Source organism: Miniopterus schreibersii, assembly GCF_964146895.1.
Source record: "Miniopterus schreibersii genome assembly, chromosome: 6".
Lineage (NCBI taxonomy): Eukaryota > Metazoa > Chordata > Mammalia > Chiroptera > Miniopteridae > Miniopterus > Miniopterus schreibersii.
The window spans coordinates 4708089-4735903 of NC_138107.1; the positions used below are offsets into that span (position 1 = coordinate 4708089).

At 36.3% G+C, this 27815-nt stretch overlaps 1 protein-coding gene across 1 annotated transcript in view; it reads right to left on the reverse strand.

Moving 5' to 3' along the window:
* LOC308558388 (uncharacterized protein) overlaps positions 1 to 27815 on the reverse strand; it is a 140525-nt gene that overhangs the window by 39190 nt on the left and 73520 nt on the right. The window contains exons 8-16 of the mRNA XM_081140052.1: positions 26969 to 26989; positions 23299 to 23319; positions 21506 to 21526; positions 18831 to 18851; positions 15170 to 15190; positions 9497 to 9613; positions 6287 to 6307; positions 4501 to 4521; positions 1821 to 1841 (exon numbers count right to left, since the gene is read on the reverse strand). Of these exons, the coding sequence (XP_080996178.1) occupies positions 1821 to 1841; positions 4501 to 4521; positions 6287 to 6307; positions 9497 to 9613; positions 15170 to 15190; positions 18831 to 18851; positions 21506 to 21526; positions 23299 to 23319; positions 26969 to 26989 (285 nt within the window). The remainder of the gene's footprint in view (positions 1 to 1820; positions 1842 to 4500; positions 4522 to 6286; positions 6308 to 9496; positions 9614 to 15169; positions 15191 to 18830; positions 18852 to 21505; positions 21527 to 23298; positions 23320 to 26968; positions 26990 to 27815) is intronic.

Genomic DNA, 27815 nt, shown 5'->3' on the forward strand with positions numbered 1-27815 from the left:
AAGGCTTAGAGATGCAGAGGACAGTCTGATGTATGTCAGAGGGGAGGGGACTTGGGGTTAGGTGACAAAGGTGATGGAATTGACATGTACAAATTGGTAGTTCCAAAATAGTCCCTGGGATGCAAAGCATAAGGAACATGGTCAAGAATATTGAAATAACTTCGTGTGGTTCCAGGTGGGTACTTGAAATATAGTGGGGAACACTTTGGAAGGTATATGATTTTCTAACCATTAAACAAAATAATGTTAGAGGCACAAGCCAATTAAAAAATAAAATTAAGGAAATAAATAAGTTATCTATTTAACTTATTGGAGAATGAGTAATAGCCATTATTTTGAGAATCAACTGCAAATTTTCAAAAACTGATCAGGACCAATAAAAATATATTTAAAAAGAGTAGGTAATTATACAAGGTATCCACTTCACAAACAAATATTTTCATTTTATAAAAATCACCTCCTTCACTGTATATGAATTTTAATTAGGAAGATTTGTGTCTCATTTTGCTGTAGCTATTCCAACGTTATTCTTATTTTCCAAGGATAATTATTAATAAATTTGTATTAGTTATATTTCTAAATAACAAATGACCACAAACTTTGTGCCTTTAAAGGAAACACATTTATTTTCTAATGGTTTCTGTGGATCCGGAACATGGTATAGCTTTCTTCGATGCTGTACCTCAAGGATTTTCAAGAGGCTGCAATCAAGGTGTTCACCACTAGGACCTGGTTAGAGAAGGACCTGTTTCCAAGCCCATGTGTATGGCTATGGGCAGAATTCCAACAGAATGGCTATTTGGTTGAGGGCCTCAATTCTCAACTGGCTGTTGGCCTGAGGCTGCCATGGGATCCTTGCATGGGGTTTTCCTCAACATGGCAACTTGCTTTGTCAAGGGTGGTAAGGGAAAGATTCTGCTAGCAAGAGAGACATCAAAATATTTTCTAATTTAAGTGACATCCAATCAAACTTGAGATCAGAGGACAGTTGTTCAATGGGAGAGGATTACAGAGACCATGAAGAGGCTGAAACCACTGGGGACCAGGTGAAATTTTCAGTTTAAGGTAAAATTTGCATCAAATTCTCACATCTCCTGGTTTCTGGGGTTTTTGATACTATCAAATTAACAACAAAAATATTATTTCAACTTGAAAATATGGTCATGAATAGATGGATTATACATTCAAAGTCAGTGGATGAGTCATGATCTTGTACAGAATTGACAAATGCCATGACATGAGAAATTAATTATACCACAGGCTTAGAAGAGACAATGCACAGAGAAACGTCACTGCAACTTTGGAGTCTTCTCTTGTCTCCTCAGGATTTGGAGAAGCACCAACTGTGTAGTAATGGAGCCCAAAACATGGAATACCTGGGAGAGGTCCTAAGTTTGGATATTTTCCAGAAATATATAATACACAGACATACACACACACACACACACACACACACGCACGCACGCACGCACGCACATATATATTTTACATAGATGTATGATAGAAACCATGTGTCTAACAGCTTAACACCATTCATCTCACTAACTTCTTAATGAAACAGGCTCTTTTCTGCAAGATGGATGGAGCCAAAGTTTACAGGGAAATCATTGTATAAAATGAAAGAAACAGGAATGGGAAGGGAAACAGAAATGGCAAGAATCCAAAGAGGAGAAGACCAGTTCCCAAAATGAGGCGTGGAAGAGCAGACAGCAGAATAGGCCAATGGAAGTCATCGAGGTAAAACGCCCGGAAATAGTAAAGAGGGAGAGAAGCCAGAGGTTTCACAGGAGATCGAGAGTAAAGGGAATCATAAATTTTACCTAATCTTGTCTGAAGTTCCTCTGAAAAAAAAGGAAAGATCAATGTCAATTTCATGGGAAAGGACCACAAGGAGAATTTAAACTTACTACTGAATTCATATTTGAGCTGACCAGGTTTCAGATGGACACACAACACACTTGCACACACACCTGTGCACTGACCGTCACACCCCTGGGCCCCAAGACACTGGCTCAGAGCTCACTATTGTCCAGAGATTATGTTCAATACAGAAGAAGGAGGAAAATGGGGTAAATTTAGTGAAATAACATAAAACCTAAAGAAATATTAATGTCAGCGGTTAATTGTTAAGGTATTCTTTAACTATTTGAAAATTAGTGTTCCTATGATTCAGTCTCTTAACTTTAGTGTCATCATGGGCTGCTTCTGAAATATTGGTCCGTCTCATCCCTGAGGCAGCTGCACTGTATGAAGCCAGCACAAACGCTGTGGGAGGGAGCAGTGACACAGAGCGCCCGCAGGCACACAGGCCAGGCTTCCGGGTGCCTGTGTTCACAATGTTCTTGTCCAAAGAATAATTTCCAAGCAAACTCCACTTGAACTTCTGTGTTAACTCATTCCTGAAGGAAGCTTCCCGTAATCAATTCACATGGGTGCTGAATGCAGGAGAGAGAAAGCCCTGTGATTCTCTGACAGAGATTCTGTTTCTCACTGGATCTTTATTGTGCATGTCTCTTAACTGAGAAAACAATATCTAAACACACATATACCAGAAAGGTTATCTAAATATTGTAAAGGAGATGCAACTAAATATGCACATATGCCAATGATTATTTCTGCAATGTGGCCAGTCAAGTGCCCTGCATAAATAAAGAATAAATCTCGAAAATCCATTCCACTGAAATCATCACGACAACTATAGAAAATACCATGTGATAAGTGGGGACAGAAAGGTTTCAATAACTCCTGAGTAGGGTACTAAAGAGTGGTGTAGAAATATCTTAGAACATAAACTTAGATATTAGAGTTCTACTTGAGTGAAGAACATATGTATAAGATCCCAAAGGAAGAGCAATTTGGTGACTTAATAATCACATGATTAAAAATGAAAGAAGGGTAATAACTATTGTCGAAAAGAGAATATCAGGAGGCACAATCCTGAAAAAATATTTATATACTTTGGATCACTTGAGAATATGGTCAAGGGAAGTAGAACAGCATTTCTCAGGATTATATACAATCTAAAGAACTTCATAAACTGATGAACACAATAAATTCAATGACAGGGAAGCATGTAACATACTGACGAATCTGGGAGGGATGGAAGAGGGTGGGTGGGTGGAGGGGGAGAGAGTAACCAAAGAACTTATAGGCATATATTCACAACCCAAGGACACAGACATGGTGTGGAGAGGGACTGGGGAGGGGTGTGGGATGGGGTGGAATGAATCATGGTGGAGAAAAAGGGACATGTGCAGTATTTTAAACAAACAAACAAACAAACAAAAGATTATACATGACTACAGTATGTTCAGAGTTTTTAAAATTCCAATTGGAGAAGAAACATAAATCTGAAACTTTGATGACCGATCCCTTCTCTTCAAAATTAGGATATTTTCCTGGGCCTGTCCTTGGGCACCACAATCCAGAGATCCTGCTGGAGAGCCCAAGGGAAAGGAAGTGTCCTACAAGATATCTTAAAAGGAAGCGAGCACATTCTCTTAACCCGATCCTCCTCATCTCAGCAGCTTTGAAATGGAATTAAAGTGAGCATCTGGGGGTAGGAGAAGCCTGAGAATATATTGCAACTGAAGGAAAGAAGGAAAAAAAGAAATGAATGGGATACTTTAAAATTCAAGATGAAAAAGAAAAAGAAGAGCAAAGGAAGGGTTGGGTAACCATTTAGAGAATGAAATAACAACAAGAAAAAGACATTTTCTCTGAAATGCGTCACTAAAGGAGCGCCAGTCTGAGAAAAGTTACCAAAAGCTTGCTGAAATTCTTCTGAAAAGGAAAATGGAAAACGTTTCTAAATATAAGGGAAATAAACATAGACAATTCAGATAAGTTGAAAATTGCCACTGAAAGTAAATTGGTACAATGAATATAATGAGAAAAAGAGGAAGCACGGAACACACCCACACGGAACAGTTCAGGAGAGCCCCTTTTTTCCTGGGAAAGGGAGAAAAAGAACTGAATTCTCTCCAATGACTAAATAAACGGAAAATGTTGGTGTAGTGTCAGGGAGACCACCTACAATTCTACCCCATACACATTTCTCTATGGATGGCTGGAGGGCCTTGGGAAATTGAAGGGTTGGACCATAACACCTACATAATGAAGTAGAATGATTTTGTGACAAATATATTCTTAGCAGTAGTATATTTAAATTGATATTTTAAGTTTGCAAACTTCTTACATGTATATTAAATTAAGCAAGGTGACTTTAGGTGTAGTATATTTTGTACCAATAAAGGTCAATCTATGAATCCTGAAGGAATCTCTTTAGTAGGTGTGATGATCCTTGAGAAAGTGAATGGCTATCATGTGTGAGCACAAATCTTTTTGCAGGTCTAATGGTTTTAAATCTTTGAGTTTAATGAAATTGCAATAGACCTTAATTGTCAATAGGTAGAACTTTTAAAATTAGTTTTGTAGACACTTTGTCGATTTCAGCATTTAACTCAGGAGTTCACAGAATTGAGTGAAACTGGTACTTGCCTCTGTCCTGTTCACTCTGCCCTGTAAAGTAAAGGAAGAAATAAAAAAGTCATGCCAAATGAAACCACAATATGGGGGAGAGAGGGGAACAAACATTGGTACCCTTTTCATGGTTCCCTCTGCAGTGGAAATTTACCCAACTTTGGCACAATTTCAAACAAAAGGTGTCAAAGGACGTCTCAGACACCAGAGGTAGTGGCACTTGACCTCCCTCATGCCTTGTGCAAAAGGAACTAAATTAGGAAATAAAACCAGGAGGGAGGTAGAACGGCAATTCTGGGATGTGCATTATCAATCTTTCCTCTGTCATGGGACTATCACCGTTTTCAAATTGGAAAGCAAACTTGTATTTCTCCATGATAATGGTGCTTAAACAATGAGGCGGAAGCACACAGTACAGGCATCCATCTGACCGAAATTGTACATTCCCTTGACCAGGAATGGAACCTGTGACCTCTCGGTGCAGTTGCCAAGGCTCTAACCACTGAGTGATACTGGCCAGGGCAAGAAATATATTCTGAAAGACCTTTCCCAAGGAAAAAAATAGAATTGAACTTGTCATTATAAAAGGGGGATATTAAGGTTTGAATGATTAAGGGTTTGGGTATTTTTCCAGTAATGCTGTGGTCAATATTTTCTTGTGTTCTTCACATAAAACACCCAGATGAGAGATATATTACTTTTCAGCGTTCCTTAAGATATTTACTCCATCTGCAAATTGTATTTTTAATTCTTGTTTATTTATTTTTACAGTGCTAAAGGGGGTGGTGTTCGAGGGAAATATTTGTGGTCCACTTATTGGTGCATTCATTGCCTGATTTTTAAAATGTGTTGATTGATTTTAAAGAAAAAGAAAAGCAACGAGAGAGGAACACAAACACAGAGAACCATGAAACATTGTTTTCTTGCTTCCTGTAGTTGCCCCGACTGTGGATTGAACTTGAAATCTGGGTTTGTGCCCTGACCAGAAATTGAACCCACAACCTTGTCGGACCACATTCTGACCATTCGAGCACCTCAGCCAGTCCTGCATTGTTTTGGTAGAGTGATGTTTGTCATTTGATAACTATGTCAACACAAATGGAAAAGAATAAAAAATTGATTTGGTCAAATATTATTAAAATCCCCCTCAAAATAGGTAAATTTATTTAGATAACTGAGAATACCTGGTTTATAGGCAAGGGCACTGGAAGAGTCATGCCCCAGGTCACCCTTGGCCAATGAATGATATGGCATATTAATTATACCTCAGGCTTTAGACAGACAATGGTCAGAGAAACTTAACTCTGCAAGTTTGGAGACTTCTGTTGTCTCTTAAGGATTTGGAAACTTTCAGCTGCAGAGTAATGAGCCCCCAGATGCTGGACATCTGACAGACGTCCTCAGCTTTGATATGTTTGAGGAATACATATATAATATTTAAGTAAATATATTTATATATATATAATAAATATGTTATGAAAACCATATGTCTCACAGCTTAACACTCTTCATCAAACCAACTTTTTAATCAGGTAATTCTCTCCAAGACAGAAATATCGAGTGTTTTCAGGCCATAATTGCATAAACTGAAACACAAGGAATGGAAAGGGAGGGGAGGTAGAAAAGAGAAATGCGAGATCTCCAAATAGGAGAAGTCCAGTCCCAAAATCAGGGTGGGAAGAACAGAGATCAGGAGGATAGGCCAATGGAAAGCATAGAGGTAAAAAGTCAGGAAAGAGCAAAGAGGGAAATTAGTCAGATGTTTTACAGGAGATCAAGAGTAAGGGGATATCATAAATATTACCTAATCTTCTCTGAAGTTCCACTGGAAGAAAAAAAAAAGATAGGTCAATTTCATGGGAAAGAAACACAGAGAGATTTCAAATGTACTAATGAATTCATAATTCATTTTGACTTTACCAGGATCCAGATGAAAACACACAAATTCACAAACATACATACACATCAATACAACCTTCACCCTGCTACTCCCCGCTCATAGTTCATTATGTGCTGACATTTTCTACAAAAAATAACATGCACGAATATGGAGCTAATTTTGTGAAATACAAAATTTTAGGAATGTTAGTTTGTTGCTTAATTTGGAAAATCCACTTGAAACTATTAGTGTTCCCATTATTCAGTTGGTCAGCTTTAGTGCATGCTTATAGGCTTCATTTATTTATATATTTATTAAATTAAAATATTCCATATTAAAATATTCCAATTTAATATTCCAATATTAAAATATTGTATAGTTGACATACAATATTCTGTTAGTTTCCAGTGTACAGCACAGTGACATGACTGCTGTGTAACTTACTTGGTGATCTCCCTGTTCAGTCCAGCATCCACTTAACCCAATACATGATTATCATAATATTATTGACTATATACTCCGTGCTGGACTTTGGAAGCCATGACTATCTTGTAACTCCCAAATTATGCTTCCTAATCCCTTCACATTTTCACCCAGCCACAAACCCCCCTCCTATTTCGCAATCATCAGTTTGTTCTCTACATGAGTTTGTTTCTGGTTTGGTTGTTTGCCTATTTTGTTTTTAGATTCCACATAGAATTGAAATCATATGCTATTTATTTTTCTCTGTCTGCCTTGTTTTACTCAGCATAGTACACTCTATGTCCATCTGTGGTGTAGCAAATGGAAAGATTTCATTTCTTTTTATTGCTGGGTAATACTTCCTTGTACATATGTAACATATATTCTTTATCCAATTCTCTACTGAAGCACACTTAGGTTGCTTCCATATGTTGGCTACTTTTATAAATGGTGCTGCAATGAATATAGTATTTTTCTTTATTGGATAAATACCCAGACATGGGTTTGCTGGGTCATGAGCCAACCTAAGAAATAATACACAAATGGAACTACATCAAAATATGAAGGTTTTGCACAGCATCAGAAACCATCAACAAAATGAAAAGGCAACTTAGTCAAAGGCAGATATTATTACATGCATAAGGGGTTAATACCCCAAATTAATAAAGAACTCATGTAACTCAACACCAAAAAACCCAAAATGCCCAATTTAAACTTGGGTAGAGGCTTTGAATTGACATTTCTCCAAAGATGACATACACATGGACAATACACATATGAAAAGATGCTCAATGTCACTAATCATCAGAGAAATGCAAATTAAAATCATAATGAGGTATCATTCACAACTATGAGAATGGCTACCATCAATAAATCAGCAAACAAGTATTGGCCAGGATGTGGAAAAAAGAGAACCTCTGTGAATTGTTCCTGGTATGCAGAATGGTGCAGGAGCTATGGAAAACAGAATGGAGAGTCCTCAAAAGTCAAAAAGGGACTACCTTAAAATCCAGAGACTACACTGCAGGGTATATATCTGAGGAAACCCAACACAATCATTTGAAAGAATGCGTGCTCCCCTATGTTCATTGCAGCATTGTTTACAACAGCCAAGATTTGGACAAAGCCTAAGTGCCCCTTAAAGATGAGTGTATCTACAACGGTGGTACATATATACAATGGAATATTACTCAGCCATGAAAAGAATAAAATCTTACCATTTGCAACAGCATGGGTGGATTTAGAGGGTGTTATGCTAAGTGAAATAAGTCAGTCAGAAAAAGACAAATAGCCTATGACTTCACTTATATGTGGAATCTAAAGAACAATATGAACAAACAAAACACAAAAAGGCTTAGAGATGCAGAGGACAGTCTGATGTATGTCAGAGGGGAGGGGACTTGGGGGTTAGGTGACCAAGGTGATGGAATTCACATGTACAGACTGGTAGTTCCAAAATAGTCCCTGGGATGCAAAGCATAAGGAACATGGTCAAGAATATTGGAATAACTTTGTGTGGTGCCAGGTGGGTACTTGAAATATAGTGGGGAACACTTTGGAAGGTATATGATTTTCTAACCATTAAACAAAATAATGTTAGAGGCACAAGCCAATTAAAAAATAAAATTAAGGAAATAAATAAGTTATCTATTTAATTTATTGGAGAATGAGTAATAGCCATTATTTTGAGAATCAACTGCAAATTTTCAAAAACTGATCAGGACCAATAAAAATATATTTAAAAAGAGTAGGTAATTATACAAGGTATCCACTTCACAAACAAATATTTTCATTTTATAAAAATCACCTCTTTCACTGTATATGAATTTTAATTAGGAAGATTTGTGTCTCATTTTGCTGTAGCTATTCCAACGTTATTCCTATTTTCCAAGGATAATTATTAATAAATTTGTATTAGTTATATTTCTAAATAACAAATGACCACAAACTTTGTGCCTTAAAAGGACACACATTTACTATCTAATGGTTTCTGTGGATCAGGAACGCGGTATAGCTTTATTGGATACTGTACCTCACGGATTTTCAAGAGGCTGCAATCAAGGTGTTCACCACTACGACCTGGTTAGGGAAAGACCTGTTTCCAAGCCCATGTGTATGGCTATGGGCAGAATTCCAACAGAATGGCTGTTTGGTTGAGGGCCTCAATTCTCAACTGGCTGTTGGCCTGAGGCTGCCATGGGATGGCTGCATGGTGTTTTCTTCAACATAACAACATGATTTGTCAATAAAAGTAAGGGAGAGATTCTGCTAGCAAACCAGACATCAAAATCTTTTGTAATTTTATAATATCCTTTCAAACTTCATATCAGAAGCCATTCAATGGGAAAGGATTACTCAGGCCATGAAGAGGCTGAGAGTCTTGGGGACCAGATGAAAATTTGAGTTTAAGGTAAAATTTGCATCAAATTCTCACATTTTCCTGGTCTGTTTTTTCAGTAGTAACAACTTTAACAACAAAAATATTCTTTAACTTCAAAATATGGTCATATATAGACAGATTATATATTTGATTGAAATATGCTATAGAAGAAAAACATTGTTATTATTTTGTTCTTTATTGTTTTTCTTAAACTGGTAACATCTCATTCTCACTGTCCCACTCATTTTGTTGGGTTGAGTAGAATTCATTGCCTTCCATTTATGACACCTTACCTTTTTTATTTTTATTTTTTATGCAACATTTGCATAATATAATTATAAATAATGAAAGTATTGCAGTGATGATTCCAAGCAGAATTATGATAATTTGATGATTCTTTGAAAAATTTTCTGAAAGACAAAACCAAATGTGGACATGCAGTTAGACTCAGTTTTCATTCTTTGTCTCCTTTCACCCTGCAACAGCCCACTTGTAATTTTCTGCTCCCATCTGGGTAGGTCTAAGACTTGTGTCTTTGTTCAAAGAGAGAAATATGAGTTTGAACATCAGCTACTTTCACAACTTTACACTAGCTATGGGAAACTTATAGAAACATATACTTTCTGTGCTCAAAAAGTTTTACTCAAGTTATATATGGTTGGATCTCCAGGAACTTTCTTCCTTAAAAGGTCAGGTGCAGTCACAAAATAATAACCAGTGAATGCTTGCTTAATTTAGTTTAACCATAGAAAACTGAGCTAGGAAAGGGATCTTGCAGGGTCTTTTATGGGACAGCTTGTCCTACCCAGACTCAAGGCTATGCTAAGTGTGAGGAGGAAAACTGATCATTCTGCATCAATATTCCAACTAGAATTCTGATAAAGACTTATCCCACTTGTATCTTTCATTCTACTTTTATTTCCCTTCATTATCTACTTCTTAACTTTCTACCTCATTGTCTCTTTAACGCAGAATTGTAGCCCAAGTGCAAACCTTCCATTTCTCTTTCATATTCTCCTTCCCATTCAATTCAGATATTATTTTCTGAATTAACCTTTTTTGCCAATCTCTTTTCTGGCTCTTTATTTTACCAAAATTTAACAGATACCATCAAACATTTTTTCCAAGGGTTGCCATTTACACTGAATGGTATTAGGATTTCCCTTAAGCAAACACTGCTCACCCATACCTTGTCAAGGGGATGTTGCATGCTTACCCAAGGCCTCTTTTCCCCTGGCCTGAGAAGAGAGATCACCCTCCTATAAACCTTGAAAGCTCCTTTGTGAATACTGTATTGACAGACTGCACTAACAGATCTACTACCTTTGTTTGGCAACACAGCCCATCAAACCTTTCTACTCTCATGTTTAGTTTGAATATGTATTGATTTTTTATATTTCCCAGATTTATTTCAGTTTTTCCTCCTTAACACTTTGTTTAAACTTAAGCAACTTGAGAAAACTCATTGATGACACATTTCAGAGCTGCTTGTCAGTCTTGGATTCTTTTACACACGTAATTGATCTTTCCAATGAATTTGGGCAAACTGCTCACATAAACAAAACTTAAAATTTTTCACATTTTGAATTTATTTTCTAAAATCACAGTTTGAACTATTTTATTTTTAAAAGGATGTTCTGTGATTCTAATTTAAACATGCCACAACTCCAGAACATATGCTTTAAAATTTTTTATTAAAAACATTGTTTGGTTGAAATGGTTTTAAAATTGGTTCAAGATTTCTGATTCCAGTCATGATAAAATAGCACCAGCTGTATTTATTTTCTCACCAGAGATAGGAAACAAATGGAGTAAAACCTAAAGTTGCCACAGCTTACTCTCTAAAGATAGAGTTTCCAGAGTGCATAAGTATAGTCTGGAAAAAAGGTAAGATGTAATAAATGAAATGAAATAAATTATGACAAAGCCAAATAAATTATGACTGGAAGAGGTGACAACAGGGGGAGAATATAGGGAAAGACTTGGCAACTCCCTAAATTGAGGGGACAGAATTGAGAGTCTGGTTGACCAAGGCATTGATAGTGGAAACAGATGCTCAAGGAGAGGACTCAAAAGATCTGCAGAGGGTCCATCCTGACTCTTCTGGCAAGTACTGAATGGCACATTCATGTGAGGAAACCATCTCAGCATGAAAACTACCTAGAAGTAATTAAAGAATACCTAAATACATTGATGATGGTTCCTAAATAAATGGATGTTTATGGATTAAAATACTCAATATGTTAGAATATCAAATCTCTCCAAATTGATCTATAGATTCAATGTGTCACAACTGAAATCTAAGCAAATTTTTCTGTTGAAATTGACATGAGAACTCTAAAACTCACATGGAAATTCAAGACTTACAATAACCAAGACAAAAAGAAGACCAAAAACAAAATTGAGAGAGTACTATTACTGCAATTCAAGATTAATTATACAGTTACAATAATGAACACAGTGTAGCATTGGTGTAAAAAATAAAACAAATAGATAAATTTAATACAGTCCAGAAATAGACCTCCACACATATAAACAACTGACTATCAACAAAGGTAGCAAGACAGTAGATAGATAAACATGGATATCCATATAAAAATAAAACTTTGATCTAAACCTTGAACTGTACACAAATTTAATTACATTTATAGACATATATGTTGAACCTCATCCTGTGAAAGGTATAATAGAAAACATAGAAGGGAATTTTGTGACCTTGGATTAAGTACTGATTTCTTGGATATAAGAACAAAAGCACAGTCCACAAAAGAAAAAACCGATACATTAAACCTCATTAAAATTAAAAACTGCTATGTTTGAAAGACAATGAAAAGAAAATCCATAGTTTGGAATAAAATAATTTTAATTCAGAAATAGTATAGATTTCTATCCATAACATATAAGGACTATCATTTATAATGGGCTTTAGTTTTCTTTTTTTCCTGTAAGATGAGCTTCAACAAAACCGTCAACTTTTATTTGACAAACGTTATTCTCATTCTTAGAGATAAAGCAACATTGTTTTCCTTCTTGCTTTCCACTTCTAAGTCCCCCATCTTTCCTTTTCTCGTGGATGCCAGAACTTTCTACCAGTTTTTAGGTAATTTGTTCATGTTCCATCCAGTGCATCTGAATTTCTCTATTACTTCTGTTTCACAGACTCAATTATGGCTTCATTAGAAGCACAACTTGCTTTCTATAGAAACTCATGATTCAATATTTCTTAGGGGTGTGAAATATTTCCTAACTTTTAAATGGCCACTTATTGTTTTTTGAAAACATGATAAAATAGATTGTTATTCTTAAATATTGAGTTCAGGTACATGTACCAACATTTGTGCCTCTTAGTAAGTATACTTTTTATGTTTATGGGGGAAAATGGAATATGCAATGTGTGTAAATTTTCTATAAGAAATCTTCATTTATATTCCCAATGATATATCTGATGAGGGTTAATAGCCAAAATTTATAAAAAACTCATACAACTCAACACCAAAACAATAAAATAATCCAATTAAAAAATGGGCAAAGGACGTGAATAGACACTTCTCCAAAGAGGACATACAAATGGACAATACACATATGAAAAGATGCTCAACTTCACTAATCATCAGAGAGATGCAAATTAAAACCACAATGAGATATCACTTCACACCTGTCAGAATGGCTCCATCAACAAATCAACAAATGGCACATGCTGGTGAGGGTGTGGAGAAAGGGGAACCCTAGTGCACTGCTGGTGGGAATGCAGACTGGTGCGTCCACTGTGGAAAACGGTATGGAGGTTCCTCAAAACGTAAAAATGGAGCTGCCTTGTGACTCAGGGATTCCACTTCTGGAAATATATCCAAAGAAACCTAAAACACTAATTCAAAAGAATATATGCACCCCTAGGTTCACTGCAGTGTTATTTACAATAGTCAAGATATGGAAGCAGCCCAGGAGCTCATCAGTTGATGAGTGGATGAAAAACCTGCGATACATTTACACAATGGAATATCACTTAGCCATAAAAAAGAATAAAATCTTACCATTTGCAACAGCATGAATGGATTTAGAGGGTGTTATGCTAAGTGAAATAAATCAGTCAGAAAAAGACAAATAGCATATGATTTCACTTATATGTGGAATCTAAAGAACATTATGAACAAACAGAATACAAACAGACTTATAGATACAGAGAACAGACTGATGTATGTCAGAGGGGAGGGGATTTAGAGGTTATGTGACAAAGGTGATGGGATTAAGATGTACAAATGGGTCATTCCAAAATACTCACTGGGGTGTAAAGCATAATAAACATAGTCAACAATATTGAAATAACAGTGTGTGGTGCCGGGTGGGTACTTGAAATATCGTGGAAAACGCTTTGAAAAGTATATGCTTTCCTAACCACTATACAACATAATGTTAAATGCAAACTGTAATTGAAAAATAAAATTAAGAAAATAAGTAATTTATCTATTTAATTTTGTTGGAGACTGAGTAATAGTCATTATTATGAGAATCAACCTCAAATTTTAAAAACTGATGAAGACCAATAAAAATATATCTATAACGGGTAGGTAATTAAACAAAGGGGTCCATTTAACAAACAAATATTTTCTCTTTTAAAAATCACTGGCTTCACTGTACATGAATTTTAATTAGGATGTTTTTATGTGTCATTTTGCTGGAGCTATTCCAAGGTTATTCCTATTTTCCAAGGATAATGATTAATAAAACTTGTATTTGTTATATTTCTAAATAACAAATGACCACAAACTCTGTGGCCTAAAGAACACACATTTATTATCTAATGGTTTCTGTGGATCTGGAGCACGGTACAGCTTTACTGGGTGCTGTACCTCAGGGATTTTCAGGAGGCTGCAATCAAGGTGTTCACCACTAGGACCTGGTTAGGGAAGGACCGGTTTCCAAGCCCATTCTATGGCTATGGGCAGAATTCCAACAGAATGGCTATTTGGTTGAGGGCCTCAATTCCCAGCTGGCTATTGGCCTGAAACTATCATGGGATCATTGCCATGGAGTTTTCCCCAACATAGTAACTTGCTTTGTATGGAATAGTAAGGGAGGATTCTGTTAAGAAGACAGACATCAACATCTTTTGAAATTTAAGTGATATTCCTTCAAATTTCACATCAGAGGAAAATTATTCAATGGGAGCAGATTACACAGTCCATGAAGAGGCTGAGACCTTTGGGAACCAGGTGAAAATTTGAGTTTAAGATACAATTTGCATCAAATTCTCACATCTTCCTGATTTCTGTTTTTTTGTTTGCTTTTGTTTATTCTGGAATTATCCATTGAACAACAAAGATATTATTTTATCTTCAAATCATGGTAACCGATACACTGATTACATATTCAAGGTCAGTGGATGAGTGATGCCCCAGTTCAAAATTGACAAATGAATAATATGAGAAATTAATTATAGCACAGACTTAGAAAAGAAAATGAACAGAGAAAAGTAAATGCAACTTTGGAGTCTTCTGTTGTCTCTTCAGGATTGGAGAACTATCAACTGTACAGTAATGGACTCCAAACGTGGAATACCTGTGAGAGGTCCTAAGTTTGTATATTTTCCAGAAATATACATAATACACACAGAAAAAAACACACACATATATTACATATATGTATAATAGAAACCATGTGTCTAACAGCTTAACACCATTCATCTCACTAACATTTTAATGAAACGGGCAATTTTCTGCAAGATGGATGCCGCCAAAGTTTACAGGGAAATCATTGTACAAAATGAAAGAACGAGGAATGGGAAGGGAAACAGAAATGGCGAGAATGCCAAGTAGGAGAAGTCCAGTTCCCAAAATTAGAGTGGGAAGAGCAGACATCAGGAGGGTAGGTCAATGGAAGGCATAGAGGTAAAAAGTCAGGAAATAGCAAAGAGGGAAAGAAGTCAAAGGTTTTATAGATCAAGAGTAAAGGGATATTATAAATTTTACCTGATCTTTTCTGAAGTTCCCCTGGAAAAAAAAGGAAAGGTCAATTTCGTGAGAAAGAAACACAAGGAGAATTTAAATTTACTAATGAATTCATATTTAATATTGACTTTAGCAGGTTTCAGATAAACACACACAAATTCAAACATACACACCAACACCCACTATCCCAACTCCCATCCAAACACACTGGCTCATAGCTCATTATGTGCTGATACATTCTACAATAAATAAAAAGCAGGAACATGGAGCTCATTTAATGAAATATAAACTTTTCGGGATATTAGTTCGTTAATTTTTAAAATGCCTTTGATATTAATTATGTTCCTATTATTCAGTTGGTCAGCTTTAGTTCATGGACATTGCCTTCATTTATTTATATATTTATTAAATTAAAATATTCCAAATAAAGTTGACATACAATATTCTATTAATTTCAGGTGTACAGCATAGGGATTAGGCATCTGAGTAACTTACTTGGTGATCTCCCCTTTAAGTATACCACCCCCATGACCCAATGTATAGTTATCACAATATTATTAATTATATTCTCCATGCTCGATATTTAAGCCGTGACTACTTTGTAACTCCCAAATTATACTTCCTAATCCTTTCACATTTTCACCCAGCCACAAAACCGCCTCCTATTTCGCAATCATCAGTTTGTTCTCTACATGAGTTTGTTTCTCGTTTGGTTCTTTGCCTATTTTGTTTTTAGATTCCACATAAAATTGAAATCAAAAGCTATTTGATTTTCCCTGTTAGACTTATTTTACTCAGCATAATACACTCTAGATCCATCTATGGTGTAGCAAATGGAAAGATTTCATTTCTTTTTATGGCTGAGTAATACTTCCTTAAACATTTGTAACACATGTTATTTATCCAATTCTCTAATGAAGCACACTTAAGTTGCTTCCATATGTTGGCTATTTTTATAAATAGTGCTGCAATAAATATAATGTTTGTTTTTCTTTTTTGGGTAAATACCCAGACATGGGATTGCTGGGTCATGAGCCAACATAAGAAATAATACACAAATGGAACTACATCAAACTAAGAAGTTTTTGCACAGCAACAGAAACCATCAACAAATTGAAAAGACAGCTTACAGAATGACAGAAATTATTTGCCAATAAGACATCCATAAGGGTTTAATATTGAAAACTTATAAAGAACTCATATGACTCATCACCAAAAAGACCCAAACTGCCCAATTCAAAATAGGGCAGAGGGCCTGAATGGACACTTCTCCAAAGAAGACATACGCATGGACCATACACATATGAAAAGATGCTCAGTGTCACTAATCATGATAGAAATGCAAATTAAAATCATAGGGAGATATTACTTCACACCTGTGAGAATGGCTATTATCAATAAATGAACAAACAACAAGTGCTGGCAAGGATGTGGAAAAAAGGGAACCCTTGTGCACTGTTGATGGAAATGCAGACTGGTTCAGGAACTATGGAAAACAGTATGGAGAGTCCTCAAAAATTAAAAATTAAACTACTTTATAACCCAGAGATTCCACTCCTGGGTATATATATGAGGAAACATAAAACACTAATTGGAAAGAATGTATACTCCCTCATGTTCAATGCAACATTGTTTACAATAGCCTAGATATGGAAAAAACCTAAGTGCCCTTCAAAAGATGGGTGGATCTAGAACTGCGGTACACATATACAATGGAATATTACTCAGCTGTGAAAAAGAATAAAATCTTACCATCTAAAACAGCATGGATGGATTTAGAGAGTGTTATGCTAAGTGAAATAAGTCAGTCAGAAAAAGGACAATTAGCATATAATTTCACTTATATCTGAAGAAAAATATGAACAAAGAAAATACAAACAGACTTATAGGTACAGAGAACAGACTGATGTATGTCAGACGGGAGGGGACTTGGGGGTTACATGACAAAGGTGATGGGATTAAGATGTACAAATTGGTAGTTCCAAAATAGTCCCTGAGAAGTAAAGCATAAGGAACATAGTCAACAATATTGTAACAACAGTGTGTGGTGCTAGGTGGGTACTTAAAATATCCTGGGAAACATTCTGAAAAGTATATGATTATCTAACCGCTATACAAAATAATGTTAAATGAAAACTGTAATAGAAAAATAAAATTAAGAACATAAATAATTTATCTATTAATTTTCGTTGCAGAATAAATAATAGTCATTATGAGAGTTAACCTCAAATTTTAAAAACTGATAAAAACCAATAAAAAGGCCAATAAAAATATATCTAGAGTGAGTAATTAAACAAGGTGTCCACCTCACAAACAAATCTTTTCATTTTTTAAAAAATCACTGGCTTCACTGTAGATGAATTTTAATTAGGATATTTTTATGTCTCATTGTGCTGGAGGTATACCAAGATTATTTGTATTTTCCAAGGATAATGATTAATAAAACTAGTATTTCTTATATTTCTAAATAACAAATGACCACAAACTTTGGGGCCTAAAAGAACACACATTTATTATCTAATGATTTCTGGGGATCAGAAACATGGTATAGCTTTCCTGGGTGCTGTACCTCACGGATTTTCAGGAGGCTGCAATCAAGGTGTTCACCACTAGGACCTGGTTAAGGAAGGACCGGTTTCCAAGCCCATTTGTAAGGCTATGGGCAGAATTCCAACAGAATGGCTATTTGGTTGAGGGCCTCAATTCTCAACTGGCTGTTGGCCTGAGGCGGCCATAGGATCCTTCCGATGTTGTTTTCCTCAATATTGCAACTTGCTTTGTCAAGGATGGTAAGGGAAAGATTCTGCTAGCAAGAGAGACATCAAAATATTGTCTAATTTAAGTGACATCCAATCAAACTTGAGATCAGAGAACAGTTATTCAATGGGAGAGGATTACAGAGACCATGAAGAGGCTGAGACCACTGGGGACCAGATGAAAATTTCAGTTTAAGATAAAATTTGCATCAAATTCTCACATTTCTTGGTTTCTGGGGTTTTTGATACTATCAATTTAACAACAAAAATATTATTTCAACTTGAAAATATGGTCATGCATACAGGGATTAAATATTCAAGGTCAGTGGATGAGTGATGCCCTTGCTCAGAACTGACAAATGCCATGACATGAGAAATTAATTATAGCACAGGCTTAGAAGAGACAATGCACAGAGAAAAGTCACTGCAGGTTTGGAGTCTTCTGTTGTCTCCTCAGGATTTAGAGAAGCATCAACTCTATAGTAATGGAGCCCGAAACATGGAATACCTGTGAGAGGTCCTAAGTTGGGACTTTCTCCAGAAATATACATCATATACACACACACGCACGCACGCACGCACATATATATTTTACATAGATGTATGATAGAAACCATGTGTCTAACAGCTTAACACCATTCATCTCACTAACTTCTTAATGAAACAGGCTCTTTTCTGCAAGATGGATGGAGCCAAAGTTTACAGGGAAATCATTGTATAAAATGAAAGAAACAGGAATGGGAAGGGAAACAGAAATGGCAAGAAACCAAAGAGGAAAAGACCAGTTCCCAAAATGAGGCTTGGAAGAGCAGACATCAGAATAGGCCAATGGAAGTCATCGAGGTAAAACGCCCGGAAATAGTAAAGAGGGAGAGAAGCCAGAGGTTTCACAGGAGATCGAGAGTAAAGGGAATCATAAATTTTACCTAATCTTGTCTGAAGTTCCTCTGAAAAAGAAAGGAAAAATCAATGTCAATTTCATGGGAAAGGACCACAAGGAGAATTTAAACTTACTACTGAATTCATATTTGAGCTGACCAGGTTTCAGATGGACACACAACACACTTGCACACACACCTGTGCACTGACCGTCACACCCCTGGGCCCCAAGACACTGGCTCAGAGCTCACTATTGTCCAGAGATTATGTTCAATACAGAAGAAGGAGGAAAATGGGGTAAATTTAGTGAAATAACATAAAACTTAAAGAAATATTAATGTCAGCGGTTAATTGTTAAGGTATTCTTTAACTATTTGAAAATTTGTGTTCCTATGATTAAGTCTCTTAACTTTAGTGTCATCATGGGCTGCTTCTGAAATATTGGTCCGTCTCATCCCTGAGGCAGCTGCACTGTATGAAGCCAGCACAAACGCTGTGGGAGGGAGCAGTGACACAGAGCGCCCGCAGGCACACAGGCCAGGCTTCCGGGTGCCTGTGTCCACAATGTTCTTGTCCAAAGAATAATTTCCAAGCAAACTCCACTTGAACTTCTGTGTTAACTCATTCCTGAAGGAAGCTTCCCGTAATCAATTCACATGGGTGCTGAATGCAGGAGAGAGAAAGCCCTGTGATTCTCTGACAGAGATTCTGTTTCTCACTGGATCTTTATTGTGCATGATTCTTCACTGAGAAAACAATATCTAAACACACATATACCAGAAAGGTTATCTAAATATTGTAAAGGAGATGCAACTAAATATGCACATATGCCAATGATTATTTCTGCAATGTGGCCTGTCAAGTGCCCTCCATAAATAAAGAATAAATCTCGAAAATCCATTCCACTGAAATCATCACAACTATAGAAAATACCATGTGATATGTGGGGACAGAAAGGTTTCAATAACTCCTGAGTAGGGTACTAAAGAGTGGTGTAGAAATATCTTAGAACATAAACTTAGATATTAGAGTTTTACTTGAGTGAAAAACATATGTATAAGATCCCAAAGGAAGAGCAATTTGGTGACTTAATAATCACATGATTAAAAATGAAAGAAGGGTAATTACTATTGTCAAAAAGAGAATATCAGGAGGCACAATCCTGAAAAAATATTTATATACTTTGGATCACTTGAGAATATGGTCAAGGGAAGTAGAACAGCATTTCTCAGGATTATACAATCTAAAGAACTTCATAAACTGATGAACACAATAAATTCAATGACAGGGAAGCATGTAACATACTGACGAATCTGGGAGGGATGGAAGAGGGTGGGTGGGTGGAGGGGGAGAGAGTAACCAAAGAACTTATAGGCATATATTCACAACCCAAGGACACAGACATGGTGTGGAGAGGGACTGGGGAGGGGTGTGGGATGGGGTGGAATGAATCATTGTGGAGAAAAAGGGACATCTGCAGTATTTTAAACAAACAAACAAACAAAGAAAAGATTATACATGACTACAGTATGTTCAGAGTGTTTAAAATTCCAATTGGAGAAGAAACATAAATCTGAAACTTTGATGACTGATCCCTTCTCTTCAAAATTAGGACATTTTCCTGGGCCTGTCCTTGGGCACCACAATCCAGAGAACCTGCTGGAGAGCCCAAGGGAACGGAAGTGTCCTACAAGATATCTTAAAAGGAAGCGAGCACATTCCTTTAACCCGATCCTCCTCATCTCAGCAGCTTTGAAATGGAATTAAAGTGACCATCTGGGGGTAGGAGAAGCCTGAGAATATATTGCAACTGAAGGAAAGAAGGAAAAAAAGAAATGAATGGGATACTTTAAAATTCAAGATGAAAAAGAAAAAGAAGAGCAAAGGAAGGGTTGGGTAACCATTTAGAGAATGAAATAACGACAAGAAAAAGACATTTTCTTTGAAATGCGTCACTAAAGAGCGCCAGTCTGAGAAAAGTTACCAAAAGCTTGCTGAAATTCTTCTGAAAAGGAAAATGGAAAACTTTTCTAAATATAAGGGAAATAAACATAGACAATTCAGATCAGTTGAAAATTGCCACTGAAAGTAAATTGGTACAATGAATATAATGAGAAAAAGAGGAAGCACGGAACACACCCAAACTGAAAAGATGGGGAGAGCACCTTTTTTCCTGGGAAAGGGAGAAAAAGAACTGAATTCTCTCCAATGACTAAATAAACGGAAAATGTTGGTGGAGTGTCAGGGAGACCACCTAGAATTCTACCCCATACACATTTCTCTATGGATGGCTGGAGGTCCTTGGGAAATTGAAGGGTTGGACCACAACACCTATATAATGAAGTAGAATGCTTTTGGAACAAATATATTCTTAGCAGTAGTATATTTAAATTGATATTTTAAGTTTGCAAACTTCTTACATGTATATTAAATTAAGCAAGGTGACTTTAGGTGTAGTATATTTTGTACCAATAAAGGTCAATCTATGAATCCTGAAGGAATCTCTTTAGTAGATGTGATGATCCTTGAGAAAGTGAATGGCTATCATGTGTGGGCACAAATCTTTTTGCAGGTCTAATGGTTTTAAATCTTTGAGTTTAATGAAATTGCAATAGACCTTAATTGTCAATAGGTAGAACTTTTAAAATTAGTTTTGTAGACACTTTGTCGATTTCAGCATTTAACTCAGGAGTTCACAGAATTGAGTGAAACTGGTACTTGCCTCTGTCCTGTTCACTCTGCCCTGAAAAGTAAAGGAAGAAATAAAAAAGTCATGCCAAATGAAACCACAATATGGGAGAGAGAGGAGAACAAACATTGGTATCCTTTTCATGGTTCCCTCTGCAGTGGAAATTTACCCAACTTTGCCACAATTTCAAAGAAAAGGTGCCAAAGGACGTCTCAGACACCAGAGGTAGTGGCACTTGACCTCCCTCATGCCTTGTGCAAAAGAAACTAAATTAGGAAATAAAACCAGGAGGGAGGTAGAACGGCAATTCTGGGATGTGCATTATCAATCTTTCCTCTGTCATGGGACTATCACCGTTTTCAAATTGGAAAGCAAACTTGTATTTCTCCATGACAATGGTGCTTAAACAATGAGGCGGAAGCACACAGTACAGGCATCTATCTGACCGAAATTGTACATTCCCTTGACCAGGAATGGAACCTGTGACCTCTCGGTGCAGTTGCCAAGGCTCTAACCACTGAGTGATACTGGCCAGGGCAAGAAATATATTCTGAAAGACCTTTCCCAAGGTAAAAAATAGAATTGAACTTGTCATTATAAAAGGGGGATATTAAGGTTTGAATGATTAAGGGTTTGGGTATTTTTCCAGTAACGCTGTGGTCAATTTTTTCTTGTGTTCTTCACATAAAACATCCAGATGAGAGATATATTACTTTTCAGCGTTCCTTAAGATATTTACTCCATCTGCAAATTGTATTTTTAATTCTTGTTTATTGATTTTTACAGTGCTAAAGGGAGTGGGGTTAGAGGGAAATATTTGTGGTCCACTTATTGGTGCATTCATTGCCTGATTTTTAAAATGTGTTGATTGATTTTAAAGAAAAAGAAAAGCAACGAGAGAGGAACACAAACACAGAGAACCATGGAACATTGTTTTCTTGCTTCCTGTAGTTGCCCCGACTGTGGATTGAACTTGAAATCTAGGTTTGCGCCCTGACCAGAAATTGAACCCACAACCTTGTCTCCTTGGGACCACAGTCTGACCATTCGAGCACCTCAGCCAGTCCTGCATTGTTTTGGTAGAGTGCTGTTTGTCATTTGATAACTGTGTCAACACAAATGCAAAAGAATAAAAAATTGATTTGGTCAAATATTATTAAAATCCCCCTCAAAAGAGGTAAATTTATTTAGATACCTGGGAATACCTGGTTTATAGTCAAGGGCACTGGAAGAGTCATGCCCCAGGTCACCCTTGGCCAGTGAATGATATGACATATTAATTATAACTCAGGCTTTAGACAGACAATGGTCAGAGAAACTTAACTCTGCAAGTTTGGAGACTTCTGTTGTCTCTTAAGGATTTGGCAAAGTATCAGCTGCAGAGTAAACAGCCCCCAGACGTTGGACATCTGACAGACGTCCTCAGCTTCGATATGTTTGAGGAATACATATATAATATTTATGTAAATATATTTTTATATATATAATATATATGTTATGGAAACCATATGTCTAACAGCTTAACACTCTTCATCAAACCAACTTTTTAAACAGGTAATTCTCTGCAAGACAGAAATATCGAGTGTTTTCAGGCCATAATTGCATAAACTGAAACACAAGGAATGGAAAGGGAGGGGAGATAGAAAACAGAAATGCGAGATCTCCAAATAGGAGAAGTCCAGTCCCAAAATCAGGGTGGGAAGAACAGAGATCAGGAGGACAGGCCAATGGAAAGCATAGAGGTAAAAAGTCAGGAAAGAGCAAAGAGGGAAATTAGTCAGATGTTTTAGAGGAGATCAAGAGTAAGGGGATATCATAAATTTTACCTAATCTTGTCTGAAGTTCCACTGGAAGAAAAAAAAGACAGGTCAATTTCATGGGAAAGAAACAAAGAGATTTCAAATGTACTAATGAATTCATATTTCATTTTGAATTTACCTAGATCCAGATGAACACACACAAATTCACAAGCATACATACACATCAATACAACCTTCACCCTGCCCCCGCCCCCGCCCCGCCCCCGCTCATAGTTCATTATGTGCTGACATTTTCTACAAAAAATAACATGCACGAATATGGAGCTAATGTCATGAAATACAAAATTTTAGGAATGTTAGTTTGTTGCTTAATTTGGAAAATCCATTTGAAACTATTAATGTTCCCATTATTCAGTTGGTCAGCTTTAGTGCATGCTTATAGGCTTCATTTATTTATATATTTATCAAATTAAAATATTCCAACTATAGTTGACATACTATATTCTATTAGTTTCCAGTGTACAGCACAGTGACATGACTGCTGTGTAACTTACTTGGTGATCTCCCTGTTCAGTCCAGCATCCACTTAACCCAATACATGATTATCATAATATTATTGATTATGTACTCCGTGCTGGACTTTAGAAGCCATGACTACCTTGTAACTCCCAAATTATACTTCCTAATCCCTTCACATTTTCACCCAGCCACAAACCCCCCTCCTATTTCGCAATCATCAGTTTGTTCTCTACAAGAGTTTGTTTCTCATTTGGTTCTTTGCATATTTTGTTTTTAGATTCCATCTAGAAGTGAAATCATATGCTATTTGTATTTCTCTGTCTGACTTGTTTGACTCAGTATAGTACACCCTAGGTCCATCTGTAGTACAGCAAATGGCAAGATTTCATTCTTTTTATGGCCAAATAATACTTCCCCTTACATATAAAACACACTTTCTTTATCAAATTCTCTATTGAAGCACAGTTAGGTTGCTTCCATATGTTTGTTATTTTTATAAATAATGCACACAGTGAATTTAAAAACACAATGAATATGGTGTTCTTCTTTTTCTGATAAATACCCAGACACGGGATTGCTGGGTCATGTAGTAAAAAAGCAATAATACACAAATGGGACAACATCAAACTAAGAACTTTTTGCACAGCAACAGAAACCATCAACAAACTGAACAGACAACTTACTGAATGGCAGAAATTATTTGCCAGTGATACATCCTTAAGGAGTTAATGTTCAAATTTAATAAAGAACTCATATAACTCAACACCAAAAAACCCAAAATGCCCAATTTAAAATTGGGTAGAGAGTCTGAATTGACATTTCTCCAAAGATGACATACACATGAACAATACACATATGAAAAGATGCTCAATGTCACTAATCATCAGAGAAATGTAAATTTAAATCATAATGAGATATCATTCACAACTGTGAGAATGGCTACCATCAATAAATCAGCAAACAACAAGTATTGGCGAGGATGTGGAAAAAAGAGAACCTCGGTGAATTGTTCCTCGTATGCAGAATGATGCAGGAGCTATGGAAAACTGAATGGAAAGTCCTCAAAAATCAAAAAGGGACTACCTTAAAATCCAGAGATTACACTGCTGGGTATATATCTGAGGAAACCCAACACAATCATTTGAAAGAATGTATGCTCCCCTATGTTCATTGCAGCATTGTTTACAATAGCCAAGATCTGGACAAAGCCTAAGTGCCCCTTAAAGATGAGTGTATCTACAACGGTGGTACATATATACAATGGAATATTACTCAGCCATGAAAAGAATAAAATCTTACCATTTGCAACAGCATGGGTGGATTTACAGGGTGTTATGCTAAGTGAAATAAGTCAGTCAGAAAAAGACAAATAGCCTATGACTTCACTTATATGTGGAATCTAAAGAACAATATGAACAAACAAAACACAAAAAGACTTAGAGATGCAGAGGACAGTCTGATGTATGTCAGAGGGGAGGGGACTTGGGGTTAGGTGACAAAGGTGATGGAATTCACATGTACAAATTGGTAGTTCCAAAATAGTCCCTGGGATGCAAAGCATAAGGAACATGGTCAAGAATATTGGAATAACTTTGTGTGGTGCCAGGTGGGTGCTTGAAATATAGTGGGGAACACTTTGGAAGGTATATGATTTTCTAACCACTAAACAAAATAATGTTAAATGCACAAGGCAATTAAAAAATAAAATTAAGAAAATAAGTTATCTATTTAATTTATTGGAGAATGAGTAAAGGCCATTATTTTGAGAATCAACTGGAAATTTTCAAAAACTGATGAGGACGAATAAAAATATATTCAAAAAGAGTAGGTAATTATACAAGGTATCCACTTCACAAACAAATATTTTCATTTTTTAAACATTACCTCTTTCACTGTATATGAATTTTAATTAGGAATACTTATGTCTCATTTTGCTGGATCTATTCCAAGGTTATTCCTATTTTCCAAGGAAAATTATTAATAAATGTGTATTTTTTATATTTCTAAATAAAAAATGACCACAAACTGTGTGCCGTAAAAGGACACACATTTATTATCTAATGGTTTCTGTAGATCAGGAACATGGTATAGCTTTATTGGATGCTGTACCTCACAGATTTTCAAGAGGCTGCAATCAAGGTGTTCACCACTACGACCTGGTTAGGGAAGGACCTGTTTCCAAGCCCATGTGTATGGCTATGGGCAGAATTCTAACAGAATGGCTATTTGGTTGAGGGCCTCAATTCTCAACTGGCTGTTGGCCTGAGCGCCCATACAATCCTTGCCATGGTGTTTTCCTCAACATGGCAACTTGCTTTGTCAAGGATGGTAAGGGAAAGATTCTGCTAGCAAGAGAGACACCAAAATATTTTCTAATTTAAGTGACATCCAATCAAACTTGAGATCAGAGGACAGTTATTCAATGGGAGAGGATTACAGAGACCATGAAGAGGCTGAGACCACTGGGGACCAGGTGAAAATTTCAGTTTAAGATAAAATTTGCATCAAATTCTCACATCTCCTGGTTTCTGGGGTTTTTGATACTATCAATTTAACAACAAAAATATTATTTCAACTTGAAAATATGGTCATGCATACAGGGATTAAATATTCAAGGTCAGTGGATGTGTGATGCCCTTGTTCAGAATTGACAAATGCCATGACATGAGAAATTAATTATAGCACAGGCTTAGAAGAGACAATGCACAGAGAAAAGTCACTGCAGCTTTGGAGTCTTCTGTTGTCTCCTCAGGATTTAGAGAAGCATCAACTCTATAGTAATGGTGCCCGAAACATGGAATACCTGTGAGAGGTCCTAAGTTGGGACCTTCTCAGAAATATACATCATACACACACACACACACACACATATATATATATTACATAGATGTCTTATTCAAACCATGTGTCTAAAAGTTTAACACCATTCATCTCACTAACATCTTAATGAAACAGGCTCTTTTCTACAAGATGGATGGAGCCAAAGTTTACAGGGAAATCATTGTATAAAATGAAAGAAACAGGAATGGGAAGGGAAACAAAAATTGGCAAGAATCCAAAGAGGAGAAGACCAGTCCCAAAATTAGGGTGGGAAGAGCAGACATCAGGAGAATAGGCCAATGGAAGGCATAGAGATAAAAGTCAGGAAATAGCAAAGAGAGAAATTAGCCAGCTGTTTTACAAGAGATCAAAAGTAAAGGGATGCCGTATATTTTACCTAATCTTGTCTGAAGTTCCTCTGGAAGAAAAAAAAAAAGTATAGGTCAATTTCTTGGGAAAGAAACAAAGAGATTTCAAATTTACTAATAAATTCATATTTAATATTGACTTTACCAGGCTTCAGATAAACACACACAAATTCACACACATACACATCAACACACACCTTCACCTTGCCACCCCTCCTGCACAAAGCTCATTATGTGCTGACCTTTACTACAGTAAATAAAAAGCAGGACTATGGAGCTAATTTAGTGAAATATAACATTTTCAGAATATTAGTTTGATTGCTAATTTGTAAAGTCTTTTTGACATTAATTATGTTCCCAATATTCAGTTGGTCAGCTTTATTTCATGGCCATTGGCTTCATCTATTTACATATTTATTAAATTAAAATATTGCAAATAGAGTTGACATACAATATTCTATAAGTTTCAGGTGCACAGCACAGTGATTAGACATCTGTTTAACTTACATGGTGATCTCTCCTTTAAGTCTAGCACCCACCTGACCCAATGCATGGTTATCACAATATTATTGACTATATTCTCCATGCTGGATATTTAAGCCATGACTACTTTGTAACTCCCAAATTATAATTCCGAATCTCTTCACGTTTTCACCCAGCCCCTAACCCCCTCCTGTCTGGAATCATCAGTTTCTTCTCTACAAGAGTTTGTTTCTCTTTTGGTTCTTTGCATATTTTGTTTTTAGATTCCATCTAGAAGTGAAATCATATGCTATTTGTTTTTCTCTGTCTGACTTGTTTGACTCAGTATAGTACACCCTAGGTCCATCTGTGGTATAGCAAATGGCAAGATTTCATTCTTTTTATGACTGAGTA